The sequence below is a fragment of the Hypanus sabinus genome, chromosome X1 (assembly GCF_030144855.1).
Source record: "Hypanus sabinus isolate sHypSab1 chromosome X1, sHypSab1.hap1, whole genome shotgun sequence".
Lineage (NCBI taxonomy): Eukaryota > Metazoa > Chordata > Chondrichthyes > Myliobatiformes > Dasyatidae > Hypanus > Hypanus sabinus.
In genome coordinates, this window is record NC_082738.1 from 6,947,333 (window position 1) to 6,974,437 (window position 27,105).

Here is a 27,105-nt window from a genome sequence, read left to right on the forward strand (position 1 = left end):
GGCTAGGCCATTTAGAATGGAGTTGAGGAAAAACTTTTTCACCCAGAGAGTTGTGGATCTATGGAATGCTCAGCCTCAGAAGGCAGTGGAGGCCAATTCTCTGGATGCTTTCAAGAGAGAGTTAGATAGAGCTCTTAAAGATAGTGGAGTCGGGGGATATGGGGAGAAGGCAGGAATGGGTTACTGATTGCTGATGATCAGCCATGATCACAGTGAATGGCGGTGCTGGCTCGAAGGGCCGAAGGGCCTACTCCTGTACGTATTGTCTATTGGTGAAAATTTGGGTAGTTGAGCCCAAGGTGGTAATGTTGATTGAGCCAGTTGTGTGGGAAAAGAAAAATCAGCTGGAATTCTGACTTCTCCATTCTTGACTGGCCAATTCTGCCAACACAAGCACAGTTAAATGTAGAGTCAATCAGTGAAACAGCATGGAAGCACACCCTTTGGCTCAACTCACCCATGCTGACTAAAGTGGCTACTTTATCTAGTCCCATTTGCCTGTATCCCTCAAACTTTTGTATTCATGTACCTGTCCAAATACCTTTTTAAATATTGTAATTGTATCAGACTCTGGCAGCTTATCCATATACCCACCACTTTCGGTGTGGAAAATGTTGCCCTACAGGTACCCTATCTGGTCTCTCCTTAAATGAGTGCCCTTTAGTTTTACAAGCCCCTGCCCTGGAAAAAGGACTAGGTCCTTCAAACTCATCAGAATCAGGTTTAATATCACTGACATATGTCGTGAAATTTGTTGTTATGTGGCAGCAGTACTTTGCAGTACATAATAAAAAAAACCTAAAAATTACAGTAAGAAATGTTTTTAAAATAAGTCAAATATGTATTGCCAAAAAAAGGGACAAAATATTGAGGTAGGGTTCATGGATTCATTGTCCATTTGGAAATCTGATGGTGGAATGGAAGAAGCTAGTCCTAAGATGTTGAGGCTTCAGTCTCCTCTACCATCACCTTAATGGTAGCAATTAGAAGAGGGCATGTCCTGGGTGATGGGGGGGCCTTTTGATGATGTCTTCTGTGCTGGGGAGGCTGGTGTCCATGATGGAGCTGGCTGAGATTGCAACTTGCAGCAGCTCTTCCCAATCTTGTGCAGTCACTCCTCTGTACCAAACAGTGATGCTCCACACAGTACATGCATAGAAATTTGCGAGAGACTTTAGTGTCATACCAAGTCTCCTCAAAATCCAACTGAAATATAGCCGTTGTTGCACCACCTTTGTAATTAAATTAAAATATTGTGCCCAAAATAGACCTTCATAGATATTGACACTCAGAAACGTGAAATTGCTCACCTTTTCCACTGCTGATCTCTGAGGACTGTTGTGTTCCCCCAATTTCTCCTTCATGAAGTCCATAATCAATTCCTTGGTCTTAATGACGTTGAGTGCAAGATTGTTGTTGCGACGCCACTCAACCTGCTGATCTATTTCACTCTCGTTTGCCTCCTTGTCACCATTTGAAATCCTGTCAATAGATGTCATCAGCAGATTTATAGATGGCGTTTGAGGCCAATATACTCAGTTGGCTTGATTAAGACCATAAGATAGGAGCAGAATTAAGCCAATTTGGCCCACAGTCTCCTCCACCATTTCATCATGGCTGATCCAATTTTCCTCTTGGCTCCAATCTTCCACCTTCTCCCTGTATCCCATCATACCTGACCAATCAAGAATCTATCAACCCCTGCCTTAAATATACATAAGATTTGGCCTCCACAGCTTCCTGTGGCAAAAAAATTCCACAGATTCACCACCCTCTGGCTAAAGAAACTACTCCTCATCTCAGTTCTAAAAGGATGTCCCTCTATTCCAAGGCTATGTCTTCTGTTTTTAGACACTCTCATAGGAAACATCCTTTCCACATCCACTGGATCAAGGCCTTTTACCATTTGATTGGTTTCAATTGGGTCATCCATCATTCTTCTGAGTTTTAGTGATTACTGGCCCAGAGTCAACAAATGCTCTCCATATGACAAGGTATTCAATCCTGGAATCATTTTCATGAACCGCCTTTGAATCCTCTCCAGTTTCAGCATGTCCTTCCTAAGATAAGGGGCCCAAAACAGCTCACAATACTCAAGTGAGGCCTCACTAGTGCTTTATAAAGTTTCAACATTACCTCCTTGCTTTTGTATTATAGTCCTCTTGAAATGAATGCTAGCATTGCATTTGCGTTCCTCATCATAGACTCAACCTGCAAATTAACCTTTAGGGAATCCTGCAGAAGGACTCCCAAGTCCCTTTGCGCCTCAGTTTTTTGCATTTTCTTTCCATTTAGAAAATAGAAAACCCTTTCATTTCTTCTACCGAAGTGCATGACCATACACTTCCTGACACTGTATTCTATCAGCCACTTCGCCTATTTTCCTATTTTAAGTCCTCTGTAGTCTCTGTGCTTCCTCAAAGCCATCAATTCCATCATCCACATCATGACATATAATGTAAAAAGAATCAGTCCCAACACAGACCCCTGTGGAACACCACTAATCACCAACCAGAACAGGCTCCTTTTATTCCCACTCTTTGCCGCTTGCCAATCAGCCACTGCTTCATCCATGCTAGAAACTTTCCTGTAATACCATGGGTTTGTAGCTTGTTAAGCACCTTCATGTGTGGCACTTTGTCAAAGTGCTTACTAAAACCCAAGTACACAACGTCAACTGATTCTCCTTTGTCCTGCTTGTTATTTTTTCAAAAAATTCCAATGTATCTATCAGGTAAGATTTTCCCTTGAGGAAACCATGCCGACTAAGCTCTATTTTATCATGTGCCTCCAAGTATCTCTAACACCTCATCCTCAACAATGGACTCCAACATCTTCCCAACCACTGAGGTCAGACTAACTGGCCTATAATTTCTTATCTTCTGCCTCTCTCCCTTCTTGAAGAGTGGAGTGACATTTGCAGTTTACCAGTCTTCTGGAACCATTCCAGAATCTAGTGATTCTTGAAAGATCATTACTGACGTTTCCACAATCTCTTCAGCCACCTCTTTCAGACTCTGGGGTGTACAAGTGCGTTATCTACCTTCAGACCTTGTAGTTTCCCAAGAACCTTCTCTTTAGTTGTGGTATCTTCACACACTTCATGCCTCTGACACCTGGAGACTTCCACCACACTGCTGGTATCTTCTACAGTGAAGACTGATGCAAAATACTTGTTCAGTTCATCTGCTATTTCATTATCCACCTTTTTAGCATCATTTTCCAATGGTCCGATATCCACACTCGCCTCTCTTTCACACTTTATGCATCTGAAAAAACTATTGCTATCTATTTTACTATTATTGGCTAGCTTGCTGTCATATTCCATCTTTACCTTAATGACTTTTTTCAGTTGCTTTCTATTGGTTTTTAAAAGCATCCCAATCTTTTAACTTCCCACTGATTTTTGCTGTATTATATGCCCTCTTTGCTTTCATGTTGGCTTTGACTTCTCTTTTTAGTCATGGTTGTGTCATCTTTCCTTTGGAATACTACTTCCTCTTTGAAATGTATATATCCTGTGCTTTCTGAACTGTTTCCAGAAGTTGCAGCCAGTGCTGCTCTGCCGTCATCCTTGCCAGAGTTCTTTTCCAATTAGTTCTGATCAACTCCTCTCTCGTGTCTCTAATTCCCTTTACTCCACTGTAATACTGATACTTCTGATTTTAGCATCTCAAATTTCAGGGTAAATTCGATCATATTATGATCACTTGCCCCAAAGGGTTCTTTTACCTTAAGCTTGCTCATCAATTCTGGTTCATTGCATAACACCCAATCCAGAATAGCTGATCCCCTAGTGGACTCAACCATGAGCTACTCTAAAAAGCAGTCTTCTAGGCACTCCAGAAAACTTCCCCCTCCTGGAATCCAGCTCCAACCTGATTTTCCCTATCCACCTGCGTATTGAAATCCCCCATGACTATTGTAACATTGCCCTTTGGCATGCATTTTCTAGCTCCCATTGTAATTTGTAGACCACATCCTTACTACTGTCTGAGAGTCTGTACACAACTCTCATCATGGTCTAAAAAAATTGCAGTTCCTTAGCTCAATCCCCAATGATTCAATACCTTCCAACTCTGTCACCTCCTTTCTAATGATTTGATTTCACTTTTTTTTTTACCACCGCCTGTCCCCTCTGTCTTCCTGCCTGTCCTTTTTGAAACAATGTTTATCCTTGAACATTAAGCTCCAGCTATAACCTCCTTTTAGCCATGATTCAGTGATGTCTACAACATCATACCTGCCAATCTGCAACTGTGCTGCGAGTTCTATCTTATTCTCTATACTGTGTGCATTCAATTAGAATGCCTTCAGTCTTACATTCACCCTTTTCAATTTTGATCACCTTTTGCATTGTAACTCATCCTGTTTACTGCAATTTTGCCCGATCAAGTGCCTCTCCTCGTGACGCATTGCCTCTGTTTGTAAACTAACTACCTCATCTTGAGTACTATTATCCGCCTTTCCTACAATACTTTTTGCATTGAAATATATGCCGCTCAGGACACTATTTGCACCATGCTCAACCTTTTGATTCCTAACTTTGAGGTCTTGCCAACATCTGTCTCCACAACCTCACTACTAACTGTTCTGGCATTCTGGTTCGCATCTTCCTGCAACTCTAGTTTAAACCCCACCTGGATTGTGTGGGTCATGATGTTCACAAGCTTTCTACCCAAAGCACCAGGCAAGTAAAGGAAATGACTCTGGGTGGGGTGGGGGGCACATTCAAAAGTCTCAAGTCATGTAACATCCCCATTGGTTTTTAGAAATGTCTGACGTGTGACTGCTCAAAGTAGTAAACGATCATTTGGGATTACCTTAATCGCAGATGTTACTGCTGTACAAGGCCAGATCTCAAATGAGTACAGGAAGGAGACAGTGAGGTTAGTCACAGTGTAATTTGATTAAACATTTCCTCATGGCTACAAACCAAAAGAGCTGGTCATTGGCTTCAGGAGGGGTGGTGGTGGGGTGGGGTTGGTGAGTGGTTTAGTATATATACTTGTGTCTATATCAATGGTGTTGAAAGCTTCAAATTTTGAGGAGTGAAAATCACCACTGGCTTTTCTGAGTCCAACTATCTGTACACCACGGCTAAGAAAGCCTCTACTTCCTCAGACTAAATAAATTTGCATGTCTCCATCGACTTTTACCAATTTTTATTGATGCATCATAGAAAGCATCTTCTCTGGATGCACACTAGCTTTGTATGGTAACTGCTCTGTACTTGAAACAAAAAACTGCAGAGAGCTGTGTCAGCTCAGCACATCACAAACTAGCCTCCCCTCTATGGACTCTCTACACTTCTCACTGCCTCAGTAAAGCAGGCAGCAAAATCAAAGACCCCCTGAGCCTAGACACTCTCTTCTACCCTGCTGTAATAAGACATGGTTCCCTGCTGTGATAAAATGGACTGGTTATGATCTTGCATTGCACTTTCTCTGTAGCTGTTGCGCTATATTCTACATTGTTATTGTTTTTGTTCTACCTCAAAGCATTGTGTAATCACTTGATCCAGATGAATGGTATGAAAGACGAGCTTTTTATTGTATCACAGTGCATGTGACAATAATAAAACAATACCAGTATCAAAACCCTGACATTGACAGCATGTTGAGGTTCTGGATACGTAACAAAAGAGACACCCCACCTCACAACCATCAGCTATCTGGGGAAGCTATGCAGTTTGCCCATAAACTTCCATGAAAATCCACAAAAAAACAGGATGAAAGTACTTGTTTCCAATCTCATGGGACTGTCTAAGTGAAAGATGCTTTGACATTGAATGTAACTGACCATCTTGCTGTAACTTGCAATCCCCCTCCCCATTTGTGTCCTGACATGGCCTCCTCCTTTGCCATGATGAAGTCACTCTCAGGATGGTGGAGCACCTCATTGTCTGGATAGCCTCCAATCTGATGGTGTAAATATCGATTTCTCTTTCCTGTAATTTTTTTTCCTTCATCCTTCTATCTTCTATTCTCCACTCTGGCCCATTACCCATTCTCACCTGCCTATCATTTCCTCCTCTTTCCTTTTTTCCATGGTCCACTCTCCTCTCCTACAAGATTCCTTCATCTCCAGCCCCCTTTTCTCCACCTATGTGGCTTCACTTACCACCACCTTGCTGGTTCTCCTTTCCTTGCCTCCCACCTTTTTTTCTCCTCTGGCATCTTTCCCCTTCCTTTTCAGTCCTGAAGAAGAGTCTTGGCCTTTTATTCACATAAACAATTTGTTCATTTTCCCAGATGCTGCCTGACCTGCTATGTTCCTCCAGCATTTTGTGTGTGTGTTGCTTTGGATTTCCAGCATCTGCAGAATCTCTTGTGTTCATATTTTACTGCAAATCCAGTTTTCTTAAATGCTTGCCCATGTAAAGTGATGCGTCAATGGAATCCTCCCAACTCAAACAAGTCATGTTCAAAGTATCTTGGACTGCAAGACAAAGTGTGTACTTTCTTTGAATATGCAGTAGTTTGAATTTCATAATCTCTGGGTTAATACTATTTCAAGTATTTTGTTTCCAGCTTTTGGTGCATGAAGTGTACAAGTTTATAAAATAGTATGTTCTAGTTTCCCCGTGTGTAGTTAAGTAGCCTCTGTTTATGAAGCTTGAGAAAAAGTCTGGAATAAGCAGTTTTGAGTAAATTTACAGGAAAATGGTGGTAAAATCTGCCTGTTCTTGTCTGCTTTATTTGCAGTGAGCTCCTATAACTTTGACAAAACAAAACAGTGCATTGGGACCATGACAATTGAGATTGACTTTCTGCAGAAGAAGAGCGTGGATTCAAACCCATATGACAGTGACAAGATGGCAGCGGAGTTCATTCAACAGTTCAACAACCAGGCTTTTTCAATCAGCCAGCAGGTACAATTACTAGTAAAATTGTATCATTGATGGTGTGGATTTTGACGAAAAATAAAATTAATTTTGACTGTGCAGACTTGTAGTTCGAAGTATTTATATCAAAGTACATGTATGTCACCACATACAGTCCTGTGATTCATTTTCTTGTGGACATACTCAGTATATACAAGAAACAATAGAATCAATGAAACCCAACAAGTTGGACAAACAGCCCATGTAAAAAAGACAAACTGTGCAAGTAGAAAAGGGAAAGAAATAAGTGATCAATAAATATCAAGAGCATGAAATGAAGAGTCCTTGAAAGTGAGTTTGTATGTTCTGGGAACGTTTCAATGATGGAGCAAGTGAAGGTAGCCCCTCTGGTTCAAGAACTTGATGGTTGAGGAGTGATAACTGTTCCTGAATATGATTGTGTAGGTCCTGAGGCTCCTATACCACTTTCCTGATGACAGCAGTGAGGAAAGTAGTTAATCTGTTTCACAGAAACCTTGTTTAAATTTGTTGCTTGCTGTGTTTTATGGCTTGAAGGTTGCTTGTGCCGTCATCTAACTCTTGTCATCCTTTCTGCAGCTCAACACAGTTGTATTTGAAGAGATCTCATTGAAACTTAGAGTTCTGACAGAATGTTGGGTATGATATTGCAGCTATCACTGAATCATGGCTGAATGATGATTGTAGTTGGGAGCTGAATCTCCAAGGTTGCACATTGTGTCGGAGGGATAGGAAGGTAGGCAGAAGGGGTGGCATGGCTCTGCTGGTAAAGAATGGCATTAAATCATTAGAAAGATGTAACATAAGATCAGAAAATGTTGAATCCTAGTGGGTTGAGTTATGAAACTGCAAGGGTAAAATGACCCTGATGGCAGTTGTATACAGGCCTCCCAACAGTAGCTGGGATGTGGACCACAGATTACAGCAGGAAATAAAAAAGTTGTGTCAAAAGGCCAATGTTACGATAGTCATAGAGATTTTAACATGCCGATCGATTGGGGGGAAAATCGGGTTGGTAATGGATCTCGAGAGTGAATTTGTTGAATGCCTATGAGAACGCTTTTTAGGCAGTTTGTTGTTGAGCCTACTAGGGGATCAGCTATACTGGATTGGGTGTTGTGTAATGAACCGGAGGTGATAAAGGAGCTTAAAGAAAAAGAACCCTTCGGAGGCAGTGATCACAATATGATTTGAGTTGAACTTGCAATTTGATGGGGAGGAAAGTAAAGTCCGACGTAGCAGTACTTCAGTGGAGTAAAGGAAATTACAGTGGTATGAGAGAGGAGTTGGCCAAAGTAAATTGGAAGGCGATGCTGGCAGGGATGACAGCAGAGCAGTAATGGCTTGAGCTTTTGGGGAAAAATGAGGAAGGTGCAGGATAAATGTATTCCAAAGGCAAAGAAATACTTAAACGGCAAAATAGTATAACCATGGCTGACAAGGGAAGTCAAAGCTCTTGTAAAAGCAAAAGAGGGCATACAACAAAGCAAAAATTAGCAGAAAGATGGAGGATTGGGAAGCTTTTAAAAACCTACAGAAAGCAACTAAAATAATTGTGAGGAGGAAAAAGATGAAATATGAGAGCAAGCTAGCAAACAATATCAAGGATGATGGAAAAAGCTGTGTGTATACACACATATACATATGTATACGCACATACATTTAAAAAAAAAATCAATCGGTTTATTATCACTGACATGTGACGTGTAATTTATTAACACAGCAGCAGTTCAATGCAATACATAATCTAGCGCAGAGAAAAATAAAAATAAAACATAATAAGTAAATTACATATTGAATAGATTATTTAAAAATGCACAAAAACAGAAATACTGTATATTAAAGGAAGTGAGGTAGTGTTAAAAGCTTTAATGTCCATTTAGGAATCGGATGCCAGAGGGGAAGAAGCTGTTCCTGAATTGCTGAGTGTGTGCCTTCAGGCTTCTGTATCTTCTGGAGAAATAAGAACAGGGATCAAGGAGATGGCAGAAGAACTAAATGAGTATTTTGCATCAGTCTTCACTGTGGAAGACACTAGCAGTGTGCCAGGTGTTGAAGGGTGGGAGGAAAGAGAAGTGAGTGCAGTTACTATTACAAGCGAGAAGGTGCTCAAAAAAACTGGAAGACCCAAGGGGTATATAAGTCACCCGGAACTGTGATGAACTGTGCCTGAGGGTTCTGAAAGAGGTAGCAGTAGAGATTATGGAGGCATTAGTAATGATCTTTCAAGAATCTGGCATGGTTCTTAAAGATATTATCAACCAGGGATTTAAAGACTGGAAAAGTGCAAATATCACTCCACTCTTTTGGAAAGGAGGAAGACAGCAAAAAGGATATTCTGGACCAGTTAACCTGATCTCAGTGGTTGGGAAGATGTTGGAGTCAATTTTTAAGGAGAGTATGGAGTACATGGAGACACAAGACGAGATGGGACAAAGTCAACATGATTTCCTTAAGGGAACATCTTGCCTGACGAACCTTTTGGAATCCTTTGAGGAGATTACACGTAGGATAGATAAAGGGGATGCAGTGGATGTTTTATATTTGGATTTTCAAAAAGGCCTTTGACAAGATGACTCACATGAGGCTGTTTACCAGTCTAAAAGCTAAGTCTTACAGGAAAGTTACTGGAATGGTTAGAGCATTGGCTGATTGGTAGGAGGCAGTGAGTGAGAATAAAAGGGTCCTTTTCTGGTTGGCTGCCAGTGACTAGTGGTGTTCCGCAGGTGTCGGTGTTGGGACCACTTCTTTTTATGCTATATCAAAATGATTTAGATGATGAAATAGATGGTTTTGTTGCCAAGTTTTCAGATGATACGAAGTTTGGTGGGACAGGTAGTGTTGAGGAAAGGGGCTGCAGAGGGACTTGGATTAGGAGAATGGGCAAGAGAGTGACAAATGAAATACAATGTTGAAAAATACATGGCCATGCACTTTGGTAAACAAAATAAATGTGCAGACTATTTTCTAAATAGGAAGAAAATCCAAAAATCTGAGATGCAGAGGAATTTGGGAGTCCTTGTGCAGAACACCCTAAAGGTTAACTTGCAGGTTGAGTTGGTGGCGGGGAAGGCATATGCAATGTTAGCAATCATTTCAAGTGGTCTAGAATACAAGAGCAGGGATGTGATGCTGAGGCTCCATAAGGCACTGGTGAGGCTTCACCTTGAGTATTGTGAACAGTTTTGGTCTCCTCATGTTACAAAAGATGTGTTGGCATTGGAGAGGGTCCAGAGGAGGTTCACAAGGATAATTCCAGGAATGAAAGGATTATCATACGAGGAATGTTTGATGGCTCTGGGTGTGTACTTGCTGGAATTTAGAAGGATGATGTGGGATCTCTTTGAAACCTTTTGAATGTTGAAAGGCTTAGACAGAATAGATGTGGAAAGGATGTTTCCCATGGTGTGTGAGTCTAGGACAAGAGGGCACAGCCTCAGGATAGAGGGACATCCATTTAAAACAGATGCGGAGAAATTTGTTTAGCCAGAACCTGGTGAATTTGTGGAATTTGTTACTACAGGCAGCTGTGGTGACCAGGTCATTGGGTGTATTGAAGGCGGAGATTGATGGGTTCTTGGATTGGCCACAGCATCAAAGGTTTTGGGGAGAAGGCTGGGGAGTGGGGCCGAGGAGGGGAAAAAAGGATTGGCAGTGATTGAATGGCGGAGCAGACTCGATGGGCCAGATGGTTTAATTCTGCTCCTATGTCTTGTATCATAAGATGGATGTTCTTCAGTTTTGCTTGCTGCCATGTCCAGAATGAGGGGGTCAGTGATACGTTATAGGGCATGAAATTTGGGACTAATTGAAGGAATTTCGTAATCCAGAGGTGATGAATCTGTGGCATTCAATACCAAAGAGGGTTGTAGATGCCAGTTCAGTGGATATATGTAAGACATTTCCTCACACAAAAGGCATTAAGTTGATATGGCAGAAAGCAACAAATGATATTAAGGTAGTTGACCTATTAATTGTGGATTAGTTCAGCCTACTCATAATCTATTTGTTTCATTTCCTGTTTGCTGCCTTACGGATCTGCACTTTCACGCAGATCAAAATTTGTATGATACTGCAAGAGAAATTTTGCTACCTGCACACCAGTGTGTATAATGTATGTTATATTCCATGTTATATTTTGTTTATAATATTCACATACAAGGACTGAATAGGTAATTTGCACAGCAAAAAAAATTGCTGTGCCATTTTTAATCAGCTTAGCTCAGTAAAAAATGTTGGGCGTTTTGCACTGCTTGTGGCTATGATGCCTGCTGAGGAATTGAACGGCTTCATTTAAATGTGCCTTTCAGTTTCCATTGTATAGTTCCACTTCCTATCTTTCAAACGATGTCAACAGTAATAAAAAGCAAAATTTGGTATGGAGTTTTATTTATCCCCGTCTGTTACACAATTCCTATTTGTTCAGAAACAACCAGATTTTGATATCCTTGTTCCTGCAGAAACTAAGCCCTGTAAAGTGTAGCATTCTGACGGCATTCTTAGTTCTCAGTGAGATGTGACCTGTGACCTCAAACCCAGTCGTACACTTTGCCTTGATACTTTACCTGTGTAGGTCAGGTCACAATCATTCCCTGCGCCCTTGCCTCAGGTTCATTCCAGGATGCTGATCTCTGGCACATCTCAGTTTGTTTCTCATTCCTGCACTAGGGAGGTCACCCAAAAACCATCCTTGGGGGAAGAATTTATCTAAATTTCCTTAAGCCTGCAGGAGCAGACAGAGTTTGCATGGAAATTCTTCTGCATCAGAGGCTTTGACAAGGTTTGGGTGTTTGTAGTTGCGTTGATTGTGACCCTCTGTAGGTAAAGAGCACTGCAGGCAGTGTTCTTCACTAATTTGCCCAGGTTTCCTTGACCTACTGGAAGTGTGCTCCCACTTGTCCCATCATTTGCAACATCCAACAGTCTCCTACTGCTACAAGTATTGCTTGTATTGTAGTATTGTATTGTATGTGTTTTTAAGAACTTGCAGTTATAGAATCTTTTGAGCTCAATACTGGCAGTTTGAGAATGTGCATTGGTCCAAAAGAGCACCACAATCAAACTGACTCAGGATAGCACTGCCTAAGGAAAACAATAACAACTACTTGTGAACCTTATAATCGAAGGTCATTGAATTCATAGGATTGTAAGATACAACACTGCATCACCATAATGTTTAAATGCCATTAACATGGTCATTACTTTAAGGAAGCCATTAATGATGCATGGCAGATTCACATGATTGACTATTTGTCAGTCATTGGAAGATGCAGTATTTAAACAGGACCTTCAGCCCATTGGTTCTTCACTGACCATCAACTATCAATTACATGAAATGTATATTCTTACTATCTTTTTCCTACATTTTTGTATATTCTTCCCAGATTCTATCATCGGCACATGAGAGGCAATTGAGAGTAGCCCATTAACTTACCAACCCAGATATCTTCAGGATGTGGCAGGGAACTGGAGCACTTAGAATGTGGACACAGGGAGAACATGTAGATTTCATACAGGTAACACCCAAGGCCAGAACTGAAGCTGGGTGTCTGCTCAAATGAGACTCTACTACCTGTGCCTTAGTACTGCCCACTTGTGGCCAAAGAAATTTTCTAATAAAATTTCTTACTGTGGTGTTAAATGTGTGCCCTGTAAATTGAGAGTGGGTCAAGCCAAATAAAGAAATGATAAATTAACATCAAGTTTCTCAACATTAGTTGCAAATGTGCTTTTATTTGCTCACTGACATGTCAGTGGGTACTTGTCATTATAAGATTCCTTGTTATTGAACCTGATGTGCTTATGAGTAGGTTGGTCCATCAGAATCATCAAATGCCGACAACATAGGAGGGCCTTTGGCTTATTATCTGTGCACTGGTTGAAAATGAGTTCCCAAGCTAATTCCAACTTGTAGCACAAGATTTGAAGTTCTGCTGGTTGTGACAGTTCTAATGCACATTTGAGTTTTTAAATGTAAAAGGAATTTTCTGCTGCCTCTAGCCTTTTGGCAGTGAACTCCGGGTCTAGATACTCTCTGCGTGAAAATATTTTGCCTTCCCCCATGACTTTTAACAATGGTTTTCAATATTTGCCAGCTAGTTTGATTGGGTCCATTGTATTTATTTTATTTACTTAGTGATGCTGTGCAGAACAGGGCCTTCTGGCCCTTCGAGCTGTGCCGCCAGCAATCCACTGATTTAACCCTAGCCTAATCACTGGCCAATTTACAATGATCAGTTACCTACGAACCGATACGTCCTTGGACTGTGGGAGGAAACCAGAGCAGCTGGAGAAAGCTCACACTTTTACTGGGAGGATGTACAAACTTGCATTGGAATTGAACTCCAGGCCCCCAAACTAGCATTGCGTTAACTGCTACATTACAGTGGTGACCACCCTAGGTCCCTTGTAATTCAAAGTGCATATATGTCACCATATACAACCCTGATATTCATTTTCTTGCTAGCATTCTCAGTAAATCCAAGAACCATAATGGAGTAAATGAAAAGTCCACTCCCAGCAGGACAGACAATCAACCAACGTGCAAAAGGCAACGAATTGTGCAAATACAAAAGGAAAAAGTAATAATAAATAAGCAATAAATTTTGAGAATATGAGATGAGGAGCCCTTGAAAGTGAGTCCGTAGGTTGTGTAAATAGTTCACTGATGGGGCAAGTGAAGTTATTCTCTCTGTTCAAGAGCCTGATGGTTGAAGGTTAATGACTCTTCCTGAACCTAGTAGTGTGAGTCCTGAGGTTTCTGTGCCACCATCCTGATGGCAGCAGCGAGAAGAGAGCTTGACCTGGGTGGTGTGGGTCCTTGCTGATGGATGTTGCTTTCCTGTGATAATGCTCTGTATAGATGCGCTCAAAGGTTGGGAGGATTTTACCTGTGATGTACTTGGCCAAATCACAACTTTTTTTTTGTAGGATTTGAGCTCAGAACTTTATACACCTTAGTTAAATCTCCCTTTTGCCTTCCCTGTTAAAGAGAAAGCTTGTCCAATATTTTCCCATAGCTGCCGCATTGTCAATCCTGATAATGTCTTCAGTCTGCAAGTGTCTGGGAGCCAGTGCTTGTTATGAAGAGATTGAACTAGTAACCTATTGATTTGTACGCTGTTAAGATAACCAATTTTACACGAAACACAGACCAATCAAGATTTTGCAATTGACACTGATGTTTTCAAACAATTAACCTTTCTCTTCTCTCTCAGCTTGTGTTTGGTTTCAATGAGAAGCTCTTTGGGTTAATGGTGAAGGATATGGAAGCTATGGACCCAAGCATATTGAAGGGTGAGCAGGCTTCTGGCAAGCAACAGAAGGTAAAAGTTGCATTATTAACTTTCAATTATGCAGTGTAAAAAGTTCTATTTGATAAAATGCAATAAAAATCACTTTTGTTGGAATACCTTGTTGTCACATTTGGTCAAGCACTGGTTTGATGCCAAGGGCGTTCATGGTCGTGTTGTATGCAGCTTGTTTGAAATAGGAAACAACTTGGGATGGTTGGCCACATTTGTGGGACTATAAATGTGAATTGTAGGTGGATGAGAATTGATCAGGATGGATTTGATCTACTACTTGTGCATGCAGTAGTCTTTATTTTTGCATTAGACAGAAGATGTCGGTGCTGTAGCTATATGCCAATGATTTGTTCAGATGCATGTCATTCCAGAGCTTGTCTTGCCACCAAATTGCCATTGTAATCTTTGGCATTCTGTCTTCAGTGCACTCGTTCCATTTATTACTTGGGATGAATCAGATTAAAGCATGTTATCTATGACAGTAGGGATGTCAAGGTTTGTCTGAAAAAGATCACTCACTTGCCTTTTATGTCAACTCATGTCAACATTAGTCAACTTTTTGCAATCCATCTCTAGGACTAAGTCCATTTCATTGGGCCTTTACCAAATTTTATAATTCTCTATTGTAAAATCCTTACATAGTATAAAACGTAACTGAAAAGCATCCTTCTTAGTTGCACTTCACTCTTTGTTCTGTCATTGGGGGAATTCATTTACGTTTTTGTCTGTGATTGAGCACATTCAGCTTTTATTTTAATGAGCAGTTTCTGATTTGTATTAGGTCACTTGCACTTGCATTTTGGAGCCAGGAAATAGTAAGTAGAAAAGCAAATTGGCTGGTAGTAGGTCAGAGGTTCGTGTTAGGAGTTATAAGAAGCTTCTAACCAAAACCATCCTGTTGTTTCCTCGCAGAAGCATTGTTCTTTTAACTCCTTATTCACTGTCATGCCATTGAGACTGCAATAAACCCAAGGAGCTAGGAGGCTATATCCTGATTCTCATGTCATTTTTGAATGGAGTTTAACTGACTGTCTAGTTGACATTACAACACCAACTCAGTGAGGGCAGTACAATATTATCTTGATCTGTTTTAATTGATGGAGCTTTAGGATTAAACATTGGAGGAAGGGACACACCTAAATAGTCTTGATAGTTCATACATGCTATATACTAATTAATTGGCAAAATGATGGTATTGTTATCCATATAAAATACAAATGTAGGATATGTGCTCCAAGGTCTGATTCGGAACGATGGATCAGAGAATTGGGTTACTTTAATCTTATAACCATCGAGGTGGCTCAAGATTGTTTAGTACATAGTGAGCAAAGTTTGTTTCTTAAGATTGTGTTGATAGTCATATGGTAAGATGATTTTGTAAGCATTAAGGGGGCAAGTCTAGACAGTGTTTTGGGAACAATCCAAAATGTCAGTTTTTTTTTTGGAAGCTACTTATTCATGATGTAAGTGCTGGAGTGATGTTTGCAATCCAGGTGGTCAGTGGGCTGGTGTTAGTAAGTGTAATAATTAAACAAAATTCTAATCTGAACATGATAGATGGATGGGATAGGCTAAAAAACAAGTAACCATATTTTGAATTAAATTCCTTTCTTCAATACCCCATCTTGACCTCTACCTCTTCTCCTTGCCTGCCCATCACCTCTCCCTGATGCCCTTCCATCTTGCCTTTCTCCCATGATCCACTCTCCTGTCCTATCAGATTTCCTTTCTGGCCCTTACCTTTTCCGACTATCACCTCCCAACTTCTTGCTTCACCCCTCCCCCACCCTCCTAGCTTCACCTATCACATTATAGCTTGTCCTCTTCTGCCTGCCACTCTTCTCTTCCCCCCCCCCCCACCCCACCTTAATATGGCTTCTTCCCCTTTCCTGGCTAGTCCTGATGAAGGGTCTTCGTCCTGAAACATCGACTGTTCCTTTTCATGGATGCTGTCTGACTGCTGATTTCCTCTAGCATTTAGCATTAGCATTTACCTCTAGCTTAGAAAAATAGAGACTCCGTGCTTGGGAAATTCTAGGCAGTTTCTAAAGTAGGATACATGGTCGGCACAACATTATGGGCCGAAGGGCCTGTATTGTGCTGTAGATAATGTGCTATGTTCATTTTGGGTGTATTACTCAGATTGACTTTAATTTCTAAGTCTCTAGCGATATCATCAGTAGAACAAAGTGAGAATCCCAAGACCGAAGGGGTTTTGGTGGTTTTTTTAATATGTGGCTGTAAAGCACTAACGTGTGAAATGAAGCCTTAGAATGGAAGTCTATTATGTATTTGTCAATTAAATAGTAAACCTCCAACCTCTAATCACTGCTCAGGATCTTGGTGATGGTCAAGCCAATGGTAGGTATAAACTTCCAAGTTTGGAACAGGAAGAGTACTGTAAATGCCAAATCACAGTAAGATGCTAAGACTTTTAATAAACTTTTTCAAAAATGCCTATCTACTGTAGTTTCTTATTGAAGAGAATCAGTACTCAAATGTTTTCTCTAGACTATGCTATTGCTACCTTAATACCATTTTTGTTCATTTGAACAGTTATTGTTTTGTTAATCCAGATCGATCTCGGCCTGTCTGTAGCCAATTCCCAAGTTATATTTGAGAAGGCAGATAGTTCATCATTGACTCTGATTGGTGAGTATTTGATTTGTGTGATTCAGTTTTGCTGGAGTTGATGTTTAGGTTTTTAATGTACAGTTTGCTTTTACTTGTATATTAAACCAAGATCACTTAGTGGATCCTAAAATCTTGTTTGTTTGGTTTCACCTTTACTGTTTCCATGGTTTTTCATATCGCTGTGCCCGACCTTCCATCAGGGGAAGTAAACTTGATGTCATTATAGCGATTAGTTGCTGTTAGGAGTTTAAAGAGGACGTGCTATCATAGGGACAGAAATATGGGCAGAGGGGGTGGGGTGGCCCTGTTGGTGAGGAATGAGATTCAGTCCTTTGCAAGGGGGGACATAGGGTCAGGAGAAGTAGAGTCTGTGTGGATAGAACTGAGGAACAGTAAGGGCAAAAGGACCCAAATGGGTGTTGTCTACAGGCCAGCAAACAGTAGCATGGATATTGGGTGCAAGTTGAATAGGGAGTTAACATTGGCTTGTGGCAAAGGTAATGTTGCAGTAGTTTTGGGGGATTTCAACATGCAGGTGAACTGGGAGAATCAGGTTGGTGCTGGACCACAGGATAGGGAGTTTGTAGAGTGCCTACGGGATTCATTCTTGGAACAGCTTGTACGAGAGCCGACCAGGGACAAGACTATTCTGGATTTAGTGTTATGTAATGAACAGGATTTGATAAGTGATCTTGCAGTAAAGGAGCCATTAGGAGGTAGTGATCATAATATGATAAGTTTTTATCTGCAATTTGAGAAGGATAAGGGCAGCTCGGAGGTGTCAGTGTTGCAGTTGAACAGGGGAAACTATGGAGCCATGAGGGAGGAGCTGGCCAAAGTTGACTGGATGGATAGCCTAGCAGAAAAGACAGTGGAACAGCAATGGCAGGTACTCTTGGGAATAATGCACAAGGTGCAAAATCAGTTCATCCCCCAGAGAAGGAAGGATTCAGAGGGGGGAAAGGGGCCACAGTGTTTGACAAAGGAAGTCAGAGATTGCATAGCATTTAAAAAAAAAAGGAAGTATGACAGAGCTAAGGTGAGTGGGAGGACGGATGATTGGGAAGTTTTTAAGGAACAACAGAACTTAACTAAAAAGATAATACGGGGAGAAAAAATGAGGTACGAACGCAAGCTAGTCAGGAATATAAAGGAGGATAGCAAAAGCTTTTTTAGGTATGTGAAGAGAAAGAAGATAGTTAAGAACAATGTTGGGCCCTTGAAAAATGAATTGGGTGAAATTGTTATGGGAAACAGAAATGGCAGAAGAATTTAATAAGTACTTTAGATCTGTCTTCACTAGGGAAGACACAAGCAATCTCCCAGATGTATGGATGGGCTAAGGACATAGGGTAACAGAGGAAATGAAACAGATTGACATTAGGAAGGAAACGGTGATGAGAAGACTGATGGGACTGAAGGCTGACAAATCCCCAGGTCCGGATGGTCTGCATCCTAGGGTACTAAAGGAGGTGGCCCTGGAAATTGTGGATGCATTGGTAATCATTTTCCAATGTTCCTTAGATTCAGGATCAGTTCCTGAGGATTGGAGAATGGCTAATGTTATCCCACTTTTTAAGAAAGGAGGGAGGGAAAAAACAGAGAACTATCGACCTGTCAGCCGGACATCAGTGGTGGGGAAGATGCTGGAGTCCATTATTAAGGATGAAATAGTGGCATATCTAGATAGCAGTGATAGGATTGGGCCGAGCCAGCATGGATTTACCAAGAGCAAATCATGCTTGACTAATCTGTTGGAGTTTTTCGAGAATGTAGCCAGGAAGTTAGATGGGGGAGATCCAGTGGATGTAGTGTACCTCTATTTTCAGAAGGCATTTGATAAGGTCCCACATAGGAGATTGATGGGTAAAATCAAAGCTCAGGGCATCGGGGGGAAGACATTGACATGGATAGAAAACTGGTTGCCAGATAGAAAGCAAAGGGTAGCGGTGAATGTGTGTTTCTCAGAATGGCAGGTGGTTACTAGTGGGGTGCCACAGGGCTTGGTATTGGGACCATAGCTGTTTACGATTTACATCAATGATTTGGATGAAGGCATTGAAAATAATATCAGCAAATTTGCTGATGATACTAAGCTGGGTGGCAGGGTGGCATGTGATGAGGATGTTAGGAGAATTCAGGGTGACTTGGATAGGCTGGGTGAGTGGGCAGATACTTGGCAGATGATGTTTAATGTGAGTAAGTGTGAGGTTATCCACTTTAGGAGTAAGAACAGGAAGGCAGATTATTATCTGAACGGTGTAGAGTTAGGTAAGGGAGAAATACAAAGAGATCTAGGAGTCCTTGTTCATCAGTCACTGAAGGTGAATGAGCAAATGCAGCAGGCAGTGAAGAAGGCTAATGGAATGTTCGCCTTTATTACAAAGAGAATTGAGTACAAGAGCAAGGAAATCCTCTTGCATTTGTACAGAGCCCTGGTGAGACCACACCTGGAGTATTGTGTACAGTTTTGGTCTCCAGGGTTAAGGAGGGATATCCTGGCTGTAGAGGAAGTGCAGCATAGATTCACAAGGTTAATTCCTGGGATGTCTGGACTGTCTTACGCAGAGAGGTTAGAGAGACTGGGCTTGTACACGCTGGAATTAAGGAGATTGAGAGGGGATCTGATTGCAACATATAAGATTATTAAGGGATTGGACAAGATAGAGGCAGGAAATGTGTTCCAGATGCTGGGAGAGTCCGGTACCAGAGGGCATGGTTTGAGAATAAGGGGTAGGTCATTTAGGACAGATTTAAGGAAAAACTTCTCCCAGAGAGTTGTGGGGGTCTGGAATGCACTGCCTTGGAAGGTAGTGGAGGCCAATTCTCTGGATGCTTTCAAGAAGGAGCTAGATAGGTATCTTATGGATAGGGGAATCAAGGGATATGGGGACAAGGCAGGAACTGGGTATTGATAGTAGTTGATCAGCCATGATCTCAAAATGGTGGTGCAGGCTCGAAGGGCCGAATGGTCTACTTCTGGACCTATTGTCTATTGATGCTGTAAAGTGTTTTTTCATGTTGCAGGAGATGCTCTTATTGGTGAATGAGGTCAATGTTCTCAATGGCTATAAACAGAGAACAATTTTTGTTATCTTTGCCATTACGCAAAGCACCTCCACATCATCAATTCTTGGTGCAAAACTATAGATTGAGAAATCTGAAATAAAACTAAATTCCACATACTCTGTTTGGTAGCATCTCCATAGAGAAAATGACATTTTGTTCAGCAGCATCAGCTTTAAAAGGGCTCCATATCCCTGCTTCCCTCCAAACTTTCTCCTTCGCTCATCAACTGAGGCTCTGTTGCTCTTGCCTAGGCTGCCCAGCCTAAACCAACTGTCTAGAAACTTGCTGGCAAGTCAACCCATTCAAATCCCTATGGCTCATTTTCCAGCTTAATTAGGAGATATTGTTTTCAGCTTCAGCTTTAAATTGGCTAAACAAAAAGGGCTTTTTTGCTTGGTGGGGTAGCAATACATCTATCAAAGGAGGTGCAAAGCACTCTTTCCCCTCGCTATCCTGCAGGTCGCCCTTGGGCGATGTGTTGAATCTAAGCTCTCCAATTAGGGTCACATGAAGCCATGGGAGCAGGTGGTTTGTGGTCATATGAGCAGCTGGTGCCAATCACAAGTCCTGGTTTTGTGACCACTGACACAAGGCAGTCCATCTCTGAAGAGTATTGATAATGGCTGGGGTCACCTACCTTGTAAAGACACTGCCCAGAAAAAGGCAATGACAAACCACTTCTGTAGGAAAATTTGCTAAAGACAATTATGGTCATGGAAAGACCTTGATCACCTAGTCACAAGACACGTAATGATGATGATTTGGTTACTTTCCAAGAAACTGATTCCATTTGCAGAAAGCTCAATGACCATTCTGATTTAATATAATTGCCTAATTTGGAAAATAAGAATTCTGTTTAAATAAAGTGAGTATTGAATTGAAATTCCCTGCCTGAAACTGTGGTTGCAGCAAATTTAATAATGACTTGAGAAAAGGTGTTTGATTCGCATGCTAAAGGAAATTGTAGGACAGTGCAGAAGGTACGGGTGTCTGAGTAACTCTAAAAGAATGATCACAGGAACAGTGGACCAAGTAGAGTTGTATGTCTCTTCCCATACTTTGACCCTAAACAAATGAAAAGCTCCTACTTCGTGGCTGTTTTGTACAATGACCGTGAACCCCAAGGTCCTGAAGGAGTGTGCTCAGCAGTTGGGTGGAGTTCTCCAGCACATTTTTAATCTGAGTCTCAGCCTGGAAAGGGTCTCGATTGTGTGGGAAAACAACGTCCAGTACCTGAGAAGAGCCAACCAAAAGTCTTGAATTACTACCGTCCTGTGGCTCTGAACTCGTACATCATGAAGACCCCTGGTCAGATCAGCCCTCAATCCCCTACTATTTGCCTACTGGGAGCACATTGGAGTTGACGATGCTGTCATCTACCTGCTGATCAGAGCCTACTCCTACTTGGATAACCAGGACAGCAATGTGAGGATCATGTTTTTTGATTATAAGTGCCTTCAATACCATACAGCCCCCAATGCTGGGGAAGAAGCTCCATTCAATGCAGGTTGACCTTTGCACTGTATCCTGAATAATTGACTGCCCGATTAACAAACCAGTTTGTGCAGCTTCAGAGCTATGTGTCAGACATGGCTATAAGCAGCACTGGGGCCCCACAGGAGACTGTATTGGCTCCCTTCCTGTTTACCCAGTATACCATGGACTTTAGATAGTACACGAAGTCATCTGCAGAAATTCTCTGATGACTACAGCAATAGTTGGGTGTATAAAGGGAGGATGGGAGGTTGAACACAGGGCCCTGGTGGAGGACTTTGTCTAATGGTGCAAGCTGAATCATCTGCAGCTCAACATCAGTAAGACAAATGAGATGCTGATGGACCTCAGGAAGAAAACCTGCATTGCTTTCTGTTACTATTGATGGTGAGGACGTGGATGTGGTGAGGACCTACAAGTACCTAGGGGTGCACCTGGATGACAGCCTCTGTACTGGTGCTGCACTCAAGTCTGTGTACAAGAAGGGCCAGAGTCACCTCTACTTCCTGAGGAGACTGAGGTTCTTTGGAATATGCAGGCATCTCCTTCACATGTTCTACCAGTCTGTTGTTGCCAGTATAATGTTCTATGTGGTGGTGTGCTGGGGCAATGGCACCAACACGGGTGATGCCAACAAGCTCAATAAACTGATTAGAAAGGCTCGTTCTGTTATAGGAGTCAAACTGGACACACTGGAGACTGTGGTAGAACAAAGGACCCAATTGAAAATATTGGTAAATTTGGACAATGTTTCTCACCCTCTGCATGCCACCTTGACTGAACAGAGGAGCACTTTTAGTAAAAGACTAAGACAACTGCACTGCTCCATAGAGCACGATATGAGGTCATTCTTGCCCTCTGCCATTAGGCTCTATAATGAGTCAACTTACGGATGGGGAAGTGATGACCCCCACCCTCCCCCTGTTAGACTGCTTGAGGTAACTTATTTTTTTTATTTCTTTCTTCTCTTCTAATATTTGTATATCTGTACACTTGTAATACTACTGTGACACTGCAATTTCCTCTGAAATCAATAAAATACATCTGTATACTCAAATAAAACAATGCAAGGCTGAAACTCAGTGAAGGAGTTTGGAGTACTTTTTTTAAATAAAACATACCATGGTGACATTGGCAATTATTACTCAATCTTGGTTGCTGTAAAAATGTGGTTCAACAGAATAGATTACTGGACCACTTTCGACAGTAGGCACATCAGTCTTCCTGTAAAGTTGGAAGTCATAGGATGGTGAGTCTCCTTCCTTAAAGGATCTTAATGAATAAGTAGGATTTTTAATTTTATTTCCCTTTCAGTCATCCAAAGGGTCATCTTGTGTTTCTGTCCCCTTTTCTCTCTTTTCTGCCCCTCCCCCCACCCCTGGCCCCCCCCTCCCCCCGGGAGTGCTCTCCATTTTGTATTCTTACACTGTTTTGTACAGTGTATGTTCTCATTCTAACTGCTCCCATTCAGTCACAAGAAACATTGTTTATAGCCTGGTCAGATGGTCATCCAAGTTCTATCAGAGGTGTCCCCTTCTCCCAGCCTCCTTGCATCTTACAAGCTGATTTGTTTTCCCTTCCTCATTGTGATGAAGTATTTTCAACCCAAAATTTTAACTTGGTTTTGCTTTCCACAGTTGCTGAGTTTCTAGAGTTTTCTGCTGCTTTTTGGGTGTTTAGAACAGATAGCATCTTTACCAAATTTCTGGTTTAAAGAATTTCATTTCCAACAAACATGTTATCTCAATGTTTCCTTCACCTTCTAGTTACTGATACTAAAGATCTTAAGGATTTCCTGGTCCAAAGTGTTCTCAAAAACCAATTCTCAAAATTTGTAATGTTTTCTGAACAATTTTGAATTGAATGTAATAGAAATTCATTTGTGTTCAAATGGTTTGAAGGCCTATGATCATAATCAGTCACAATTTTAACCATCCCTTTGCAAATATTTTAAAGATATGTTAGTCACAACAGGCTCTTCTGAGATTGAGGAAGAACACAATCTCTGATATAACCACTAGGTGGCAACAGGTTTGTATGGTTTCAGTCTGTAATTACTTTTCTACTTTTTATCTAAAAAGGCAAATCTAAAATCAAGCAGGGAAGACAATCCATCATTAATCCAGACTGGAACTTTGAGAAAATGGGGATTGGTGGCCTTGACAAGGAATTTTCAGATATTTTCCGCCGTGCATTCGCTTCCCGAGTTTTTCCAGTGGATCTTGTGGAACAGATGGGTGAGTGGAAACAGTGCTAACTGTATATTGAAATTTGGATAGATCTCTGCTGCTGATGCTTCTTGTACATCAATGCAAGGATAGCTGTTTTTTTTAATATTGCCTGGTGATTGAAAACAAGCATCCACTTTTCTTCAGCCCATCCCAAGTTTTTTTTTGCTGTTTTCTGCCATGATTGCATTATATGTTGCCAAGGGGCCTCTTGTCAGGTGGAAGTTATTGATCGAGTTGCTGCCTTGTCTGGCCCCTGTCACTGTAGCTCTGATGGATTAGTGGGTGGTGTTGTGAAGTGAAATGAACTTATGTTTCTGATGGTCTCATCATCCTTCCTTTTGCTCTGCTTATAAACAAGACTTTTTCTGAAATGGATCATTTTAGATGCAAGTTAATGAAACCTTGATCCAATTGTCAGCCAGTGACAAGTACTGTAGCATGCAGAGGAGATTTAATGCATCACAAAGCAATTATCAGCAGCCAGTAAAGGCACTGTCTTAAAGTGATTGAACTCTTTAAAACTTTGGGTGAAGAATGTATCTGCTGCCCTTTTTATATGCAATTATGAACTGGTAAGAAGTTTATTCCAGACACCTTTTATTTAAAATATGAAAGATACATTTTATTTCAGCCAAAAGAAATTAAATGCCTTATTGTCTATACCTTTTAAAATAAAAACCTGAAATACAGCAGAAAATAACTTGTTTGTCCAACTTGCTACCCAATTGAATAGCTGCAGTATTTTTATTTGTTCATGAAGACTTTAATAAATGGTTTTTATGAAAGTTTTGAATAGGTGACTGCACTTTAGATATCACCTTCACAAATGCCAGAGGAAATCTGCACTCTGCTCTCTGGCCTCTGCAGCATTTAGGCAATTAGATATTAGAAACTGGTGGCTGACAGGTTTTTTGTTAGGTAAATTTAAAGAGGTGCAGAACTAATGTGACATGACTAAGATGCACTTCAGATGTAATTTAATTGAACAGCAGAACAAAATCCGAATCAAATTTCCAATCACTGATCTCTGTGATGTGAAATTTGTTGCATTGCAATAGCAGTGGCAAAACAAAAAAAATCACCGTACATTAAATTAATGGCATAGAGGTAGTGATCCTAGACCATTCAAAAGTCTGGTGGAGGGAAAGGAGCTGTTCCTAAATCACTGAGTGTGGCTCTTTAGGGTTCTTTACCTCACACCCTGATGGTGGCAATGAGAAGAGGGCATGTCCTGGATGTTATGGTGAAGATCCTTATGGATGCCAGAGGTAGAGGAGGGGCACCAGAGGGACTGATAGAGGTGAGAAAAGGAGGGGTAAGAGGGGATCTGGAACAAGGAGTGTAAAAGGGGAGTAGTGGGTGGAGGGCAAGATTACCAAAAGGTGGAGAAATTGATGGAGATGGTGTCGGGGCAGGTGTAACACTTCATTTATGTATTCATTTCTGGGATGTGAGTGTCGCCATCTAAGCCAGCGTTTATTGCCCATCCGTAGTTGCCCTTGAAAAGTTGGTGATGAGCTGCTGCCTTGATCTGCTGTAGTCCCCGAGGTGTAGGTAGACCCACAGTGCTATGAGGGTGTGAATTCCATGATTTTTGACCCAGTGACAATGAAGGAATGGCGATATGTTTCCAAGTCAGGATGGTGAGTGTTCCCAGGTATCTGCTGTTCTCTTCCTTCTAGTTGGCAGTGGTCATGGACCTGGAAGATGCTGTCTTGGGAGCTTTGTGTTGTTGCAGTGCATCTTGTAGATAGTACACACTGACGCAACTGTTCATCGATGGTGGAGGGATTGGATGTTTGTGGAAGGGGTACCAATCAAGTGGGCTGCCTTGTACTGGACTGTGTCAAGCTTCTTAAGTGTTGATGAAGTTGCACTCATCCAGGCGAGTGGTGAGTATTCCATTACACTCCTGACCTGAGCTTTGTAGAGTCAGGAGGTGAGTTACATGCCGTGGGATTCCTAGCCTTTGATCTTCTCTGGTAGCCGTGGTGTTTAGATGGATAGACCAGTTCAATTTCCTGTCAATGGAAACCCCCAGGATGTTGATTCAGTGACGGTGATATCGCTGACTGGCAAGGGACGATGATTAGAGCCTCTCTTGTTGGAGCTGGTTATTGCCTGGCACTTGTCTGGCTCGAATGTTACTTGCCACTTGTCAGCTCAAGCCTGGATATTGTCCAGGTCCTGATGCATTTGGGTATGAACTACTTCACCATCTGAGGAATCACAAATGGTGCAGAACTATGTGCAGTCATCTGCAAACATCCCCACCTCTGACCTTATCACAGAAGGAAGGTCATTGATGAAGCAGCTGAAGATGGTTGGTCCTAGGACACTCCTGAGGAACCCAAACAGTCCTTGCAGCTGAGGCAACACTTCACCTGTGAGTCTCTTGAGGTAATTTACTGTGTCTGGTTCTCCCAGTGTGGCCTCCTGTACATCAGTGATACCTGATGTAGATTGGGAGACCACTTTGCTGAGCACCTACACTCTGTACGCCAAAAAACGGGATCTCCCAGTGACCACCCATTTTAATTCCACTTCCCATTCTCATTCTGATATGTCAATCCATGGTCTTCTCTACTGTCGCGATAAGGCCACAATCAGGTTGGAGGACAACACCTTATATTTTGTCTGGGTAGCCTCCAAACTGATGGATTGAACATCAATTTCTTGAACTTCTGGTAGTGCCTCCCCACCCTTCACCATTCCCTATCCCTTTTTTCCCCAATCTCACCTCATCTCCTTCCCTCCCCATCACCTCCCTCTGGTACTTCTTTCTCTCCCCCACCCCCCCCACCTTCTTCCATGGCCTTCTGTCCTCACCCCTTCTCCAGCCCTGTATCTCCTTCACCAATCAACTTCCCAGCTCTTTACTTCACCCCTCTCCCCTCCTGGTTTCACCTATCACCTTGTGTCTCCCTCTCTTCCCTGCACCTTTTATTTCTACTCCTCCTCATTCTTTCTCCAGTCCTACTGAAGGGTCTCAGCCCGAAATGTCAACTGTACTCTTTTCCATAGATGCTGCCTGGCCTGCTGAGTTCCTCCAGCATTTTGTGTGTGTAGCCTGACTTCAGTGGTTGGGAAGATGTTGGAGTCCATTATTAAGGATGAGGTTTTGGGGTATTTCAAGGCTTTTGATAAAATGGGCCAAAGTCAGCATAGTTTTCTAAAGGCTAAATCTTGTCTGACAAATCTGTCAGGCAGGGTAGATAAAGAAAAGTCAGCGGATGGTGTTTACTTTGATTTTCAGAAGGCCTTGGACAAGGTGCTGCACATGGTGCTGCTAAACAGGGTAAGAACCTATGGTAATACGGAAGAAATACTATCATGGATAGAAGATTCCCTGACTGACAGAAGGGAAAGAGTAGAAATAAAGGGGGCCTTTTCTGGTTGGCTGCTGGTGACTAGTGGTGTTGAGACGGTTTCTTTTCGCATTGTATGTCAAGGATTTGGATATTGGAATTGATGGCTTTTTGACCAAGTTTGCAGATGATACGAA

The 27,105-nt window shown here is 41.7% G+C and overlaps 1 protein-coding gene across 1 annotated transcript in view; it reads left to right on the forward strand.

The window, feature by feature from the left end:
* LOC132384552 (vesicle-fusing ATPase) overlaps window positions 1-27,105 on the forward strand; it is a 277,249-nt gene that overhangs the window by 86,196 nt on the left and 163,948 nt on the right. The window contains exons 5-8 of the mRNA XM_059955720.1: window positions 6,708-6,874; window positions 14,083-14,190; window positions 16,749-16,824; window positions 23,451-23,606. Coding sequence (XP_059811703.1) covers window positions 6,708-6,874; window positions 14,083-14,190; window positions 16,749-16,824; window positions 23,451-23,606 — 507 coding nt within the window. The remainder of the gene's footprint in view (window positions 1-6,707; window positions 6,875-14,082; window positions 14,191-16,748; window positions 16,825-23,450; window positions 23,607-27,105) is intronic.